Source organism: Buceros rhinoceros, unplaced genomic scaffold (assembly GCF_000710305.1).
Source record: "Buceros rhinoceros silvestris isolate BGI_N320 unplaced genomic scaffold, ASM71030v1 scaffold12787, whole genome shotgun sequence".
In the NCBI taxonomy this organism is placed as follows: Eukaryota; Metazoa; Chordata; class Aves; order Bucerotiformes; family Bucerotidae; genus Buceros; species Buceros rhinoceros.
Window position 1 is genome coordinate 7576 of NW_010420497.1, and position 17767 is coordinate 25342.

Genomic DNA, 17767 nt, shown 5'->3' on the forward strand with positions numbered 1-17767 from the left:
TTTCCTACCCTTTTTAGCTGTCATATGCAAATAAAAATTGAGAAACATCAGGACAAAGTGAAATACTTCACCTGAGAGCAATCCACAACCCTAGGTCCTTGCAGTGAGGTGTCCGCCTGCAGAATTTGTTGCTGCTGCTACAGGAAAGTGTTTTCACAGGTTGGCACAATCTTCAAGTATGATCATATGAAGGGAGGAAGACAAGTTCTTCTTCAACCCCCGTATCTTTTCTTTCTGCACCATTTTAACTTTACCTTGCCCTTTCTAAAGTGTCCGGGAACCCTTCCGGTCCTCTCAGGGGCTGCTCCTGATTCTGTGTTTCTCATCTGGCCAGAACCCCAGCTCTCTCCTGCAACACCAGCCCAGTTTGGTAGGTCAAGCTCATTTCAAGAAAGAGAAACTTGTGCTTGACTAATGTCCTTGTTTGAATTAGCCTACCTTAGGAAAAGAAGAAAATCCCAGTTGAACCATATTCTTACCTGTCTTCATTAATATTTTCTGTACTGACATCTGAAGGTTACCCAGCACTGATTCAGGATTGGATCCCAAACTCAGCTTGAAAAACTGAGTCACACAGGTCCAACACGACACCTTACAGCATCCTCTTACACTGAGTGATTTCCAAGTTCACACACTGTTCTCTTCACAACTGTTCAATCAATCGGATCTTACTTTAACTTTTATTTTATTGATATCATGTAAAAATGTTTAAGAGGAAGTTTATTCTGCTCATTTTCTTACTATCCTCACACCACCTGCTAATGGCAGAGCAAAGTGACCCAAGAAGCCCATCAGATCTCAGCAGAAATATCAAGAGGCAAAGCATCGCTCTTCCAGTGATTTAACCAGTTCAGGGGTAGAAGCATGGTCCAAGCAGACACTGCTGGGAAATCTTGAGAACTACTCAAAAATTTATTCAGAGCTATAGAGTTGAAGAGGCTTTTAGACACCGTGTGTAATCTTGTCAGAGCTGATTAGATCAAAACAACAGTGATGGGAAATCTTCCCTCCTAATGTGCAAAAAGCTCTCGTTAGTGCTTTCTTATTCACTAGACTTGCACCTCCATTCTCAATGACTTTGTCACCACAAAGCATTAATTATTAATGTTAAGCCATGCTTTTTTTACGGTAGGGAGAAAGCAGGCGTCTTTCACAAAGGCAATTTTCCATCACATTAAATGGACACTCAGGTGCATTGACAAGCTGGAGATCTCCTTGCTGCTCCAGGTCTGTACTTTGCTGTCCCAACAGCTAGTACCTGATGGCAGGAGTTCCTTGCCACTGGCCCACTTCCGCAGGGGACACATGAAGCCCACCCAGAAGCTCTTCCAAGACAGTCTGCTCTGGTACAGTGCAGGGCTGGGATGTAGTGGCCCAGCCAGGGAGCCTAAGTCCTGAGGTGACTTGACTGTGGAGTGCAACCACAATCATGCCTGGCCTGCCTGCAGATGGGGACATGCTTTCCTCCTCTGCATCCAGCCTGACAAAGCCTGTGCCCAAATCTGGGCTGGTGTCCAAACAGCTCAGACATGAGGGAAGGTTTGGTTCAAATGCAACCTCAGACTTAAAGTATCACGTAGATCTGCCCTTGGGTTCCTCCCCACCAGCTGCTCAGATATCACCTTCCCTCACTCGCCGACTGCTCCAAACATCTCCTGTAGTTAAGACATCAGAGCTGATGATGAAGCTGGACAAGGCCTCCAGGGACTAGATTATTAACAGATGAGACAGAGAGGATTCCAAATCTCTGATATTTATGCTCAGGCCTACCACGTTTCTAAAAAAAGCCCATTGATCACATACACGCATCTTACACACATGCACTCCACAAGGAAGAGTCGGGTCTCTCGCAGCACTTTGGCTGAAATCGCTGCCGTTTCACAGGCACTGGGGATGGAGTCAATATATTGTTGCTCTTTGTTCTATCTTCGCCAAATAATCAGCTATGACTTAGCCAGGAACTAACCAGTGCACGCAAACACACACACGTATGTGTGCGCCATAAAAGGAAGCCAAACAGGACTTTTCTTTCAGTTTGTTTCAGCTTTTCAGCTTATTACCCTGCCCCTCAGGACCACTAACAGGTTTAGAAAGAATTAAATTCAAGCAAAGAATACAGGGGAAAAGCATGTCTGTGTGATTTCGCTATCCACCTACTACCATGGCGGCATTTAGCACCATCTCTGTGTTTAAAAGTTGGTTTTTGGATAATCTTCTCCTTTTAGTGTTTATAACAGGGTGATTTTAAATCACTCAGATGCACACAATCACCATATTTTATTCGCAGGGTCCTGCTGAGGATTTGATTCTTTATTTTGGGGTGGGAAGGGATAAAGAGTTTGGTCTGGTTTTTATTCCCTTGTTTGAAGCTATATGTAGGTAGTTAATAATTTTTAACCACAGAATCCATTCTTCAGAAAGCAGGAAATTATTTTTCCACTGTTGCCATTCAACAAGAAAGGTAAATATTTTCAGTGAAATAGAATGGTTGTAGTACTAGATTAGATCAACGCAGGGCCTGCCGGTTATATGTCTGCAGAGGGAAGCAATGGAGACAGAATGGAAGGTTCTGATCCAAAATGAGTTGAATCTCTGCAGTTTTGAAGCAGGTCCTCAAAAGACTCACGAGAAAGGAAGTTTAATATACTGCTGGTGAAAAGGACAGACACGGAAAAGAAAGAACAGGGAAGGAAAACCAGGCTGGAAGTGAAGCTGGAAGGACAACCCAGAGAATAGTTATCATCACCAATTACATCACGATCTACAAAAGAGGGCCCCAGCTCTGCAAAGATTTGCACTTGGGGAATAGAGCCTACAAATATCTTGCCTACAAATATCTACAAAGACAGATAGGCTGAACTGTCTCATCTACCACCACCGTGGACCTGGAAGTCTCTGTGCTACTCCAGGACCCAGTGTCTCCTCCCGCACAAAGGGTTGGCAGACCCTGGGGAGACCCAAAGGGCAGTGAAGCGTTCATGCACAACCATGCCGCTGGAAGCTACTTCTGCTGGAAAGCGAGGGGACACTGCTGAACACCCATCAAAGAGCGCAACTCCAAGCACAACTGGTCAGAGTCGAGACATACAGAGAAGAGAGGCACTGCACTAGATTTCCCAAGTGAGGCACCAAATTGGTCTTCAGGAAATTACCCCGCAAGGCCTTGGGTAAATCAGATAACCTTTGCAGCTCCCTGAACGTGCCTGAATGCAGTTTTTGTATCAATCTGACTGTAAAGAAATCAACAGAGCCATGTGAATGATCCCTATCACACCTGCAGAAGTACAGACTGCATTTTAAAGCACTTTTAGTCTGACAGCTTGTTTGGTTTCAGAATGAAAACGAACTGTCTGCTTCAACTGCTCTGATTTTGTTTGCACTGATTTGATGATGTCAGTGTAAAATCCAACAGCAGTCCAGATTTTAAGCAGACTAAAACTCCCTTCCCACCACATAAACATAGACAATACAGCTGGGCAAGACAACAGGAGATCATCTAAAATATCCCCTCCGCCCCAAATGGAATCCATTCTGCCTGAGCCCTTCCATCACAGATCACACGCCCAGGCTACTAAGCTGCGTGCAGCTACAGCCACGCTCTCTTCTCTCAGTCACGCAGTTCCAGCGCCCATCAAAACACAGCCTCAGTCTCTGCTGGAATCCTGCTGCTATTAATACTCCAATTCCCCTAACAGAGCTTGTTTTTTAAAAATTACACACAATGTAATGACTCCGATTTTGTAAACCATCAAAGAACAAGCTTTGCTTTTGATAATCTCTACTTCAAGAAATGCTATAATTTCTTTTTAAGCAGGATTTACTTTTTCCACATACTCTGTTACTGGTTTGGAATCTCAAACTGTATTTTAGCTCCCTGGGGAAAAGCCCTGGCTAACCATCTCTTAACTGCTGATCTGTTTTTTCTATTAAGACAGTTCAGTCTCTCCTCCCTCAAACTTGTCAGCTATACTGATGAGTCATTAATTGATTTTTTCTTCTTTTTCTTTTTTTGAAACAACTACAGTAGGCTAAAATCATGCAAGAAGGCTACTGAAGAATTCAATTAACTTCTGGCTTGTTTGGTAATAAATAGTGCAGTATTGTATTCTGCCACTCTTTATTCTTCTTCTAGTGTCTGGAGATTGCCCAGATGTTTCGTCCTGCGGGGGTTTTTTTTCTGCAGAAGGCTTTTTCCTCCGGGCGGTGCAGCGCTAGCCTCTGCTCTCCTGACTCTAGTTAATCTACGTGGCTGTCAGAGCTGTCACATGAACGGTGAATCACGGCCCCTCACTGCAATCACTTCAGCCCCTGGGGAAGCGCTCGGAGCAGACAGCTGCGCAAACCCCCACGCAAGCAAAGTTTCTCCTAGGTGAGGACTTTACAAATCAACTCTGAAATAATTGCAAAGCCTGACTGACAGGCCCCTGTTTTTTAAATAACAGAAATTTGTCAAAAACAAATTGGTTGTCTTTCAAACAGACACCCTGTTTGAGCCTTCTTTTTTTTCTTCTCTTCTTCGCTGACTTTCCTATTTCCAAACAACTGGATCCGTTTTCTTCTAAACAAACTTGAATTACAAAGGAATGTTGTTCTGCTATACTTAATAGATTTGCACATTTTTCCCTTTCTTCTTTAGTCTTTCCCAGTATAACATATAATCCTTTGCACCTGCAAAAGCTCCACAGACTGCTGACTGCCAAGAATCCACCACGTGACCCTGCTTCCATGACCAGAGAGCCTGTGTTTAAAGAGAAAGGAAAATAAAAAGTTATTAAATGTTTGAATCTATCTGATCCCCATGTGAGTTAACTCTGAGGATGGGAACTTAAGTGAAAAGCTATTTTTGTGGCATTTTTCAGTGATGTAATAAGTGATTTTTCCCAAGGAACTCGTGTACTTGAACGAGCAGATGGAGTGAGAAAGATGTCTGGAACTGAGGAGGGCTTGAAGCAAATTGCTTTCAGGGATTTCATATGTATGTATTTAAGCCTGTGGCCATGTAACTTTGCAAATATTTTGTGAATTTATTTTCTTTTTGGCAGATAAAAAAGTGCAAAGCAAAACACTGGGGGTGGGGGGACACACACAGCATGCAAGAACCAGCATCAGTTCAGCCCGAACGCTTCCATTTAAAATGAACAGCCCCCAGCACAGTGAGACAGAAATCCTGTTTGCCCCACTACACTTCGTAAACCAACCCTTTCCTCGCACTCCCCAAGATCCCCCATCATTACAAAATTACTCTTATCTCTCCATTATATCCCAAAGCAGATCTCTTTGTCACTTGCTGTCACTAGAGACCACGCACCCTTCTCTCTGCTGCTCCCACACCCCGTGCTCCAGTCCCTCAACTCACAGCATCGTTTAAACACACACGTTTGAGAACACCAGTCAGAACAGTGCTGTGTAAATACACCTATCAAGAATCACATCAAACAGTCTGATGGGTCCAATCAGTATCAGCAAAGGCCAGTGCGTGCCGGGATGGTTGTTATCATGTCAGCTACGCTCACTTTGGTGACTTATGGTCACAGTTCTCCTCCACTCCGCTCCACCACCCTTTCTCATCTCCTGAAATGCTTAACTCTGGAAATTCTCTGGAGGAGAGGTTGCTGGTTTAAGACACGAGGATCAGCGCTGAGCCAAAAGGGTCTTCTCAGGCCTACCGCAGAGCAATCAGCAATTCTATTTTATAGCTGTGGCACTCACATTCTTTTTAAAGCCACATTACTCCTAGACTATAAAACTTTCTTAAAAGCAACCCGATAGCTGGGATAGGCTGAGATACCGCTCTCGGGCTCCTGGTCTGCAACGCAGCCGCCTTCCACTGGGGCACGAGAACTCGTTTCCCTCATTTGCTGACTCTTCATTTAACACGCCGTCCTTGTGACTCGCCTCTTCCAACTTGGCTGGCGGTTATATTTCAGCTGAGTGTTTTAAAAATCAAACTGTTCGAGCAACAATGGCCAGCCACAATGTTGTTTGGTATCTTGCCACAGCTAAAGAGCTGCAGCTCTGCTGTACGAAAGCACTAAAGGGATTTCAGTCTCTTCAATGCTAGCCCTTCCTTTCCTGGTGTTTTCAGTAAGGGCTTCTATTCCACTGTCACCCACAGCAGAAACTGATTTTAATCTCATAAATAAATAGGGATCCATAATTCTTCAAACCCATAAGATGCTTCTTGGGAATAACTTACACTCTTTGGACACACAGTTTTCATGCAACTCCGTTATGCTGGACGAAGGACACACTCCCCCCAAAGCACCTTCCAAAGCACCTAGGTATTGTCAAAACATAAATCCCACCTTCAAAATCCATTTTCAAAACACTGCAGTTGCTTAAGAAACCTCAAGTTCAAAGTCAGGGCTTAGAAATTTAACTGCTAGAGTCACTTAATAAAACCAGAATTACTGTATTTTTTCATTAAATGTTCTCCAAATGTCTATATATCTACAGCTAACCCCAGAACTCAGAACAGTTACTTCTGTCATGCAAAAAAGCACCATGGAAGGTCTGCCAGAGGACTAAGAGGAAAACCAGCAGAGTAATACAGACATTCATGGCTTTGCCAGAAGCCCAGCCTGTTCTAGTCGTGATGGGGTTTTATGTTAATGGCATTGTCCAAAGAAGTAGGAAAAGGTCATTCATTCTTCTTGGCATGTAGCTCTGAAATCTAGTTTCTGATAAAGCCTGGCTTCCCAGTACAGTTCTACACACAGAGCCTTTGCCAAGCAAGGCAAATGGTGATGAATTCCCCTCCGTTATGCCTGCAAATTGACAGCAGGTATTTGCACCAGTCACGCAATATAGAAAATTGTGCAGAAGGGTGGAGCCAGGAACAGTTCAATTAAATCAAGGAAAAGAAGAGTTGAGGCTGGAGAATAGGAAGAAAATTCCCCAACAGTGAGGTCTACTGAACAGCAGAGCCAGCCTCCCCAGGGAGGAGAGGAAAGCCCTCTCCTCTGAGTCATTCAAAAATAGACTGGAGAAGGCACTCAGGACTGTACTGCGGGGAATAGTCCCGCACTGACAAGAGCAGGATGAGATGACTTCATGCATTGCTTTCCATCTCTGATGTCGGTGATTCACCCAGAGCTCCAAACCTGAACATACAGACAAGCCAGAGAGAAGCGGGGCACGAGGACATCATCCTGGAGAAAGCCGAGAGGAACAAGTGTCACAGGGCCAAAAGGACTGGCAGGACTCTGCTCCAAATTCTTTCTAACCACACTCACGCTGCGGGCCAGGCTGATGTGCTGAGGGTCACACATGTTTTTTCTCGTAGCCCACAGACCCACTAATTGACACGGCTTTGTGCTAAGTCAGGCTTGTAAATTCTTCAAAAATACCTGCCTTTGTGCTGCTCCAGGCGTGGGTTTAGTGCCACTACCACAGGGCAAAGCACAGCAGCTATTAGAGCCTGCAGCTCACTAAAACCAGAGCCTTGTTCCTGGAAAGAGTTAAAGCATTCACACGTCCATGTCCCCAAAACACCAGCTTTGACAGAGCTGCTGGTTATTTGCAGGGATACAGTGCCTAGACTACACTCCACCATCCTAGGCGCTGTACAAATTCAGAAGAGCCTTCCACTCGGGGGGACAACAGCAAGAGCTCAGGTCACGCAGAAGACGGGTGTCAGAGGCACGCTCCGAGCAGTCCCTGCAGAAGCCCTGCAGCTATGCTGCTTTTTCTACATGTGCTCTTGCAATACGAAACATAAACTGGAAATTATGAGCAACACAACTGCAACAACCGGATCAGCTGGGTTTCCCCACCACCATCACCAAATGGCTCCTACCTGCTGGCACTGTGCTCCTCCAGCAGAAAGGCTGCAGGAGAGAACGAGACTTTTCCAGGGCAATACTCATTCCCACTAGAATTCACAGCCGAGGAGAGCAAAATGACAAGGAGCACGTTACATGAAAGCGAGCCGCCATGCCAAGCCTGTGTCATGTGTATTCTATTAAGCTGAATGCTGAATAGAAGACTTTGTTTTCCACTTCAAAGGACCCCATCCCAACCTCTCGCTCTTCCCTTATGAATAACAAATTGGAAATAAATCTTCTGGCTGAAGTGCACGGAGACTCATAGAGCTGGGGCCCTCTGCAGCTTCCCAGCTCAATCACATGCTAGTTTTTTTTGTAAACACTTTTATGTGATATATATGTAAATCTCGCTGTGCATTGGTGTAAAGCAATACAGCGGGTGTGTCCTCAAGGGATGGGACGCAGTGGGAAGCCTGAATGCAGATGTCCAATTATTCACAGGGTAATGTTCACAGAGATGGGTCAAGTTTTATATGTGGGCAGAGCCTTACTTGTCTTCCTAATGATCCCATTTCATACTGTTCCATAGGCCAGTGTCCTCTACTTCTCACCACAGACGTTATTTAGCTCTTTTGATACTGAGAATACAAGGACACCCCATCTTGCCAGAAGGCACTTGGAAAAGTCACTCTTGGGACATACCAAAGGCCTTTCCATCTAAAAAAACAAACTAAAAAAGAAACTATTATCACCGCCTTTCTATACAGGGGGGAAGTATACGGTGCCCACAAATGTGGGCCCCTCGTGCGTTGGGAACTCCTGGCCTCCAGATTGCCAATAACCTTAGACTAGTCCACACAGCTCCTTACCTGCGTGTGCCTGGCACCTTCGCCGGGCGTCTGTGGTAAGAATTTGGAGCAGAAACCATCTGTCAGCTTTGTGCTCCCAGTGCAGCTGGGTCTTGGTCTGTATTCAGGACTCCTAGGCTATGGTGATACTGGGAAAGTGCAACACTCGCACCTCTCTCAAATCTGACCAGAACACCACCCCAAACGCTGCAGGAAGCATCGTGGAGAACGAGACATCTCTGCCCTGGCCCTGCTATTCTTCAGGCACTAAGAGGCAAGCGGACCTCATGGCATATACTAAACTTGAGGCCTGCAGCTGAGTAAACATCACAGTTCACTCCAGTGATAAACATCTGTAGTATTTCTATGTACCCCTCTGTTCGAGGCAGTGTTCAACTTCATGATAACAGAGGGGAGAAAAATCTCTCCGAATTAATCACGTGGCTTTGTGTGCCTGTGCAGTCCTGCAGACCGAGGAAAGAAAAGCAATTTTCACGTTTGCCTTCGCTACTCGGTATTTTACTTGCAACGTGGCATTCTGCATGGCTGATCCTTACAGATGCATGGCACATTAGCTACAGGAGAAGCAAAAAATTCATAAGCTGATTGCAGTTCCTATATGAAAGGGGAAACAGAACACAGAGCCAAACATCCTGCCCAGTGAATTTTTAGGTACATATGTGCAGCACATGTCCATGTGTATATTATCTTGCAGGAAACACACAAGCCCAAACATGGGAAAAAGTCAATGATCTAAGTTCACTTTGATATAAACATTGAAACTTCATTCACACTAACGCAGTTGTGCTCACTTATGCCAGTAAGTGAATTTGGCCCCAGAATTAAACCCACCCAAACCTAGATAAATTGAAAGAGAACAAGAGTTAGCCTACATGCAACAGCGTACTTTTCGCACTAAAGGCATTTAATTCCCTTTTTACCCCCCATATAATACTGCACTAATGTCTGTGACCCATTTGGATGTAAATCAAAATGGATGTGCTAAAAGCCTGGTTAAAGAAAACGTCTTCAAACCAGCATTCCCATGGCAAGGCAGAATATCATATGCCAGCTCACTCAGTTTCCATGGCATAAAGGGCCACACGTGTGTCTGGCAGGAAAATGCACTTCTGAAAAATCACTTCAAAGACAGGATGGCTCTCCTTGAGCATCTGCACTGCTACTAGCTGCTAATAATTCTGTGCTTCATGCAGGCTTGTAAGAGTAAGTTACACAGAAGAATTACACGAGTCTTTAAGGCTCTTCAGCAAGAAACAAGTGTCCGAATCAAATGGTGAGCCTTTCACACCAATTACTTCTGCATCCTACCAACCATCCCTGGACATCACTGGCAAGCCCAGCAACTTCCAGAGAACCGCCTGTGGTCTAGGCAGGACCAAGAGCATTACAATCTGGCTCTGTATCTACAGACTGTGCGAATCTGTTTTGTTTCTGCCATTTGAAATGCTGCATTGACGATCCAAGCCCATCTGACTTTCTCAAACGTGTCTGCAGTGCTGTAAGTAAAGATTGCATTTGTTTCTTTCTCTTTGGTGCAGATGGTGTACAACATTCCTTCGACTGTGCTCCAAGACTGTGTGAACGACGCTTATTGTGACACTAATAAAGCGATGGCTGTTTGCTGAACAGCTGTTGGGTGCATTGTTCCTTTGTGAGAAAAATGCAGCCGTTATGCTAATGGCATGCACACGCCGCATCAGCCGCAAGTTACATCACGCCTCGGAACGTGGCCCTGGAAATCTGTTTTCCTAATACAGCACCTAAACAAATGGCAGACGCGTTAGCATTATTTAACGATTAGGACTTAATCCCTAAATCAGCCCGATCGTTACTCAAAGAGGGAGCGAGGTGTGGTAGAACACTTACTGCGCCGCCTGCAAGGAAATGGGTTTAAACTGGGCCTGGGTTTCATTTACTCTTCACACATATGCAGCTGAGCACAGCAGAAAAGAAATACTAGACTGCTTCTCCAGGAAGAAAGGAAAGCTGTCACCTATCTATAGATCAGGGAAAGAGCCATTTTAGGCTCAGTTTGGCTACGTTCCTCTATTTTCTACTTACCCTGTTAAACAGCAACAAATCTGATTGTAAATTTTAGGAGGGAAATAGCATGTGGTTTATTGTTTCAGTGGTGGAGTTAAAAACACGTATTACTGCTGAGAACCCCACCTGCCTGGGCAGAAGCATTCTGTAAACTCTTCATTCTCATTACCTTCAAAAATCAGATGCAATGAGCTCCAAACAAGATTAGTGCCCTTGCACTCCACAGAAACCCACCAAGCAGTCTTTGCACAGCACGCTTTGAGGTGTGTCTCAAAGATGTACCTGTACTGACAACTTCAAGCAAGGCTGAGCCCACCCTCAAACCAGACTTGCTCACACGCTGTACTGCCTATAGCAGCCCCCAGAAGTTAAGCTCGTTGGAGGGCAGAACCAAGAGAACAAAGCAAACAAGTACATGTGCCAATGGCTTCATGTAGATCTGTAGTTCAGTCCACCCAAGCTTCGTTCTCCTGAACCCAAGTGCCTTGTGCCTGGGGTGACAGCTGAATCTGGACAGAAAACAAGGCACCTAAAGAAGTGAAAGCCCAATCCCAAGCCTCCTTTCCATCATGTGGGCAGAGATCAGTTTAGCAACAACATGGGGATCTTTTGTTCTGACCAAATCAACCTTCTGATTGCCCTCAGCCTCAAAGGGTATGGCTGAACTCTCCTCATTCTCTTTACTACGATGCCCCACTTATTTCACTGGGTGGAAATGTGCCTGTGTCTGCTCTCCTCCTGAAGCCACCAAAGCATTCCTCTGCTTGTTCAGCATCTTACTCCACTATCACATGCAACCACAGTCAGTACAAAATCCCAGAAGAGAGACCTGCCCAAGTATCTCCGAGCTCCTGACTAGCTATTGCCTCTGAAGATCCAACCAAGTATCTGTTAATTTGTGAGACTTACAGACTTGAGAAAATTATTGCAGATCCAGCGACAAAAAACACATGCTGATTCACTATCGCTGCAGAAAGTCTGAGATCTTTAGGTTTTTCCCAGCACCAAGACAAAGAGGGAAATCCTGGCCCCGCTCAGCGCCAGAAGAGCCAGAACATCACCTTGAGCATGGTCAGTCCAAGATTTTTATCTTTCCACACAAGTCCTGGGCCAGGGGAGCAGCAGAGTCTGTCCCAGCCCTCCCAGAGAGGCTGCATGTGCAAGAGCAGGACTTGCTGGCACACACAATCTGCAGGGTGAAGTCAGCCTGACTCTGACGTTATACAGCCTTAGCAATGTTCAAGAGTCTCATCTCAGACTCAGACGTGTCTAATGAAAAAGACAAAAGGTTCCCAGGATAGAAGGTTTGTTTTCCCTCCTTAAAAAAACCCAACCAAACAAAACCCCCTTATTTTTCAAGTCTACTCATTTGAGACCTATGTCCTCCCGTCCTGCCTGTTCCTGCCTTCCTCACTGGCTAGCAGAGTCTTTTCTCCAGACATACAATACCTTTGGTCTATAAAGAAAGCATTCTCCACGTACAGCTGTGTTGGAGTAACTCGCAGAGGCTCTGAAGCGCAGCCAACATGCAGAAATATAAAACCCAAGAGGACTGAGTCTTGCTTCACCTGAGATGGTTTTATCTTACACACAAGCACTGTTGTCTGAGGGAGCTGACCATTTCCACTCAGACATAAGAAGCGGGCATTATGTAACAAGATGTTGCTGGACTCAAACCTAACCAGAGGCTCTTATTCTGTCAGGTTTTTTTGTTAAAACTATTTTGTTGGAAAAAGCCCTGATGTCCTCTATTTCTGCAATACTCCCACAGCAGAAATAAAAGTTGTCTTTTTGCTCAGGTAGGTCTAAAAGAGAAAAATTATGGATGGAAACACAACGCGAAACAAATAATATACCACTTATGTGCTGTTGGTAGGTACTCAGATATGATGCCTACAAGCACTGAATAAAACACCTGAACAGAGCAGAATAGGAGATAATACCAAAGGGATGAACTCCACAGTGCTAAATGCATCGGAGTGGAGACTACACACCCCTGGCAGCAGGGCGAAAGCAAGAGAGCAGCACTAGACTCCCTGTAACCCACGACAATTTCATGCCAAATACACAGCCCTGTAATTTGAAATTCCCACAGTTTAGAACACACATATACTATTTCCAAAGCAAGTTACAGAGGCACCCTGGAAATTCCAAGGCAGCCTACAAGGGGACCATGTCTCACAACGTTATTCCAACACTTGAACTAATACAGAAGGCAGCATGCTTGGCTGGTATTTGGGAAGCACAGCACATCTATGTTCTGCTGCCCTTCTTCATGGCCAGCTGGCTTTCAGATGGGATCAGAAGCATTAGCTGCACCTGAAAGGACCTAAATCTGATCAAACTGCCAGAACAGTAATAAGTCACGGTGCTCTGCTGAGGGTTGGTGTAGCAGGGAAATCTGCCATGCCCCTTCTTTTCCTGAACTCTGAGAAGAATTCAAAATTGTTTTAGCTGTAAGACTTGAGCTAAAAAGAGAAGTGCTACACTACTCACCCTATTAGAGAATTACTGTGTCTGTCCTGAACTCTGATACGCCACAGCACAATTCCTTTCTCCCCTTTGGTTCAAAACAAAACGTGAAAAAATGAAGAACTGGGAAGAGAAAGGACATTAAGCAGGCATTATACATATATGTAAAAGAGGAGATGGGTTTTTATTACAATCACCATCATTTCCTTACTGTTGTTTCCTGAGAACTCAGAAAGGAACCTATTAACTCTTTCTAAATTGCATGTTCACCTGAGTAACTCGCAATAAGGCTTGTATTTGAAGCAGTATCTGTTTCTCGCTGCAATACCCCCTCCGCCAGCACCCACGGCGTATGTAACCTTATAGTTCAGTAATCTATACAATCCGCTCTCTTCTTTTTAGTTTAGTGCATGATATGCAAGTTCACTGTCACATAAGACAGCTGCTTTACACTCACAGATAGAAGAAAACTGCAGGTAAACTACATGGCTAAACGTGCTGGAAGCATAAAGAATAACTAGAGCAGCTTGGAGCAGAGCAAACAGAGAAAATGGGATACAGAAACACCTGATTTGCTACCTACAACAAGCCTTTATTAGGCTTTCTTAAGCCTAACAACTTGCTGCAGGTTGCAACCAGCACATATGTGAAGGATAACGAAATTCTCCTCTTCTTCCACGTGCCTGGCTAACCGTCCTTTACAGTGGAAGGGTATGTTTCCTCATTTTCAGGTGATTAGCTTGTCCAGGGAATTACAAAACCACATCTATCCTCCATCAGCTTCTGTAACTTTGTACTAATGGTATTAAAAATGACACAGCCACAGCACTTGTTCTGTTCCCCTCTGTGAGATGATCCACACGCATCACACACCACTGCTTCTGCATTTACTTTCTCGAGTAATCCCATTAACACAACGGAGGACAGTCCGTCAGACATTATCTCAGTAATTTCTCTATGTTTAGGCTTTGTGCCGTTGTCCCTTGCACCCCTACCTCCTCTTAATTATTGTCTCTTCATGCTGCCTTCACACACCCGTGAGAAGCCCTAGCCTGAATCATATTCCTATTGATGCTCCTGGCCACATCCAGCCTGTTGATGGGACCATAATGGGTTTTGTCCTTTGTTGTACTGTCAAGGCAATTTTTTAAAGAGTTTCATTCAGATAAACAAAACGTATTCTGCTTTCACTGCCTGGCTTTGATGTGACAAACCTTGAGCTCTCTTCCTGTGCTGAGCTTAAGCGACTGGAGCATGCAAGACTGATTTCAGCAGTTTCCTCCTCTTGGTTCCACAGGCAGAAGAACACACTACAACAGGTTCGCAGAACAAACTGACCGGGTTTTGTTTCTCTTCAGGTCTGCACTGATTTCTTTAGATTAAACATGATTCCTCATCCTAAGCGACTCACTCCTGCAGCTAAACTCAAACCGTCGTCTTTAAAGCCTGGAATCTAAAGAACACATTTTATTGTCACTGCTACGTGGACATTGGTCAAAACAACTTTACATTCCAAAAACAGCTACACGATGTTGCTGTGTTACGGGGTTTTGGCAAGAACTTAACTTTTTGCTCTTTAAGCACGGCCACCTCCTGCTCCCGAACATGGCTGCTGCCCTAACAACTAGCAGGTCAGGCCAGTATTGCTGTCGAGGAGTTTACAGAAAGCCATTCCTAGGCACTGGCAGGGAAACAGATTCCTAATAAGGCAGCCAAAGCTACCCTATGCAACGGGATGATACCCAGACACCACATCAGGCCAAGTTCATGAAGTACCTACAGAATCCTCTACAAAACACAGCCCGGTTTTGTGAAAGCTCTTAGTGTATTCCATGTTCCTCCTGCCTGTGGACTCCCTTTTGTATTTGACTCCCGGAAGCCTCTGGATGCAAACATTGACACTGTGGGCTTGTCCCCCCAGAACAACCCACTGACACACAAGAGGACAAGTTATTGTCCCAACCAGCATACAAGGACCAAGGAGAACATTAGTCCTCCTCCCTATATAGAAGCAGCAAGCAGCAAGGAAGATTATCGCCGATTCCCACCCTTCCAGTACTACTGCCCACTTCGGGTCCCAGGGCCAAGCTTGCTCAGAAGTCTAGCACCCTCAACAAGAAAAAAGTTTCTCCCTCTCCAGCTGCTCTCCGGTAAATATTATATTTTGCTACAATGCTTTTAATGATGTGCAATAGTTTTCTGTGCTTCCAAGCCAGGATCTCAAAGCACCTGAAAAACCCTTTCCTTCACTTTTTGAAGTGAGTTAGAAGAAAAACAGAGGGATGGAGAAATTACATGTCTTCAAATCCAACCTTGTGCTTAAAAATCTAGACCCTGACTCTGTCCACGATAAGCAAAACAACCAGCCAGTCAGAAAACAGCACACCATTCAGAAAGGCTGGACTATTAAAGCATCATCCATTGACACTTCTTTAAACGACCTATAAATGAAGTATATGCAGCCAATCAAAACAGCCTGGCAACGATGCACTGAGAGTCTCTCCCCCTCTACCACACCAGGCCCAATCATTTTTCTCTCTACCATTTGCAATTTCCTGCTGCCTTGAAGACTCAAACGCTAAATAAATCAAAACAAAATAGGACACAACATAAGATGGTTCCCACTCTTATCAGTAAAATAAAGCAGAGTAGAAGATACGATCTCTGGCACGCTGGGGAGTAAAATTTAGACCACATGCCACATATCAGTGGTTAGAGATTCCTTGTTATTTTTCAGATATTTGGGTAAATTATCTTCACATATGCAGGTATGTTGGTACATACTTACTGATTCTTGGATATGCCCGTAATTGTGATAGTCAAGTTAGATAAGTTACCATGGAAAACCTTTGCAAAATGCATAACATATTCCTGTCATTAAAGAGAACTCACCTTTAAGGACTCCCAGAGAGGAAATTGTACCAGAGAGAAAGGAATCTGGAGAGGTGGGAAAAGAAAAAAGAAAAAACCAACATAATGTTACAAAAGCAAATTAAGTTGGCATGTTCCTCAACTGTCTAAATTAGGAACAGTTATTGTTCACTCGGTGAACTGCAGCTTATTACATTTACAAATCTTTACGGACACTTTACGTACGCTGCCATTAAATGACTGGTTTCACTAAAGCAGCTCTGCTTTGTTTATCACGTTCCCTGCTGAGAGGTTAATGTATTGTTACCAGGGTGGCCTAGAAGAGCAATAAGCAGAATGATCTAGTGCAGGGACATTCTTGGTTTGACGCTCAGCCAAGAAAGCTGCAAGAATGGTTCGAGAAACACGTTCCTGAGGCCAGGAACACAGCTTGGCACACAACCATCTTCAGCAATACACACTGCCACAAACACTGAGGCGAAAACAGTTCTGCTCCAGGGATCTGCAGTTGGGCATCAGCTGCAGGAACTTTCCTCGACATCTCTCTCCCAGTGACCCCACATTAACAAGCTCCTTTAAAAATTAAAAGCAGGATAAGAAGAGCTACCACAATCCAAGGAAGAAACTTGGTGGTTCCCTTCTTATCACTTATAAAAAGGGGTTCTTCTGTCCAGCAACACCCTGTATCTCTACCTAGGCTCATTCTTGCTGCCTTGTTTCCCCAGCAGTGCCTGTGCATTTCCAGCTCCTTTACAGATTTTGTCCTGAAAAACGCTTTGTGACCAACTCTCAAAACACACAGGGAAAAAACTGAATATACATCTCTGTCAGCTCTGTAGGCTGTGCAGGGCTAACGTGTGTAATAAGCCAGTTTTCACTGTGAACAGAGGGGTTCTTGACCAAAGAAACATCCCTTCCCAAGGTTATACCTTCCCTTATAATTTCTTCCTTCTCTCATCTCTCCACTAAATTATTCTGGCTCCTCCTCCTCCTCCCTCTCCACTCTGACAAATCCCATCCAGTGTCTTCCTCTGTCACCAACCCTGCCTTTGCCATCTCCAGCCTGAGTATTTATGTCAGTATACCTTGAAGATAGGGGTCCCTATGAAAATCCCAGCCTGTGCTAGAATTGCCCTGAAGTCTACCTGCAGGTCTGCTTTGCGCCTTCCTAAATAATTCCGTGGTTACCTCCTTCACTTTGACAGCTGGCGAGACCCAGTTGCAAATCTTCTGCCAACTACCTATTTTCTTTTTCTACTCTTATCTTTCCCCCCTGCCCCCCCTCCCCCAACAGGATGTATGTTGGGTAGTTTTCCCCTTTATTTAGGCTGATTTTGCAGTTTGTGCATCATTTTATTAGTCTCAGAAGGCACTTACAAATGGTGTAGACACTCAGAATGGGTCACACTTACTAATACATAAATCTTTGCTCTTTGTAATGTGAGTAGTGTCAGGTTAAAAACATTCACTACAGAGATATCAACGGCTTATTAAACCCGAATTCAAGCTACACAAAGGAATCTGAAATGGTCCATCCATTCAACATCACAAGAGTTAAAGAGTATTGTCTGCTTCACTGTGTTGCAACTAATGATTAATAAATGAGTCTATTAAGTTAATCTGCCAGACAAAACTAAGCTTGACAGACACCTGCCACAGAAAATTTGTTATCTATTCAGGCAGGAAACAGCAGTGAGAAGAAATCAATGTCGCTGCTGTACATTGAGCTGACAAACTGAAATCTCA

General features: G+C 44.5%; 1 protein-coding gene across 1 annotated transcript in view; it reads right to left on the reverse strand.

The window, feature by feature from the left end:
* The window catches only part of SLC25A26 (solute carrier family 25 (S-adenosylmethionine carrier), member 26), a 76394-nt gene that overhangs the window by 4828 nt on the left and 53799 nt on the right, over positions 1 to 17767 (reverse strand). Inside the window, exons 5-6 of the mRNA XM_010139327.1 lie at positions 16043 to 16087; positions 4669 to 4738 (exon numbers count right to left, since the gene is read on the reverse strand). Coding sequence (XP_010137629.1) covers positions 4669 to 4738; positions 16043 to 16087 — 115 coding nt within the window. The remainder of the gene's footprint in view (positions 1 to 4668; positions 4739 to 16042; positions 16088 to 17767) is intronic.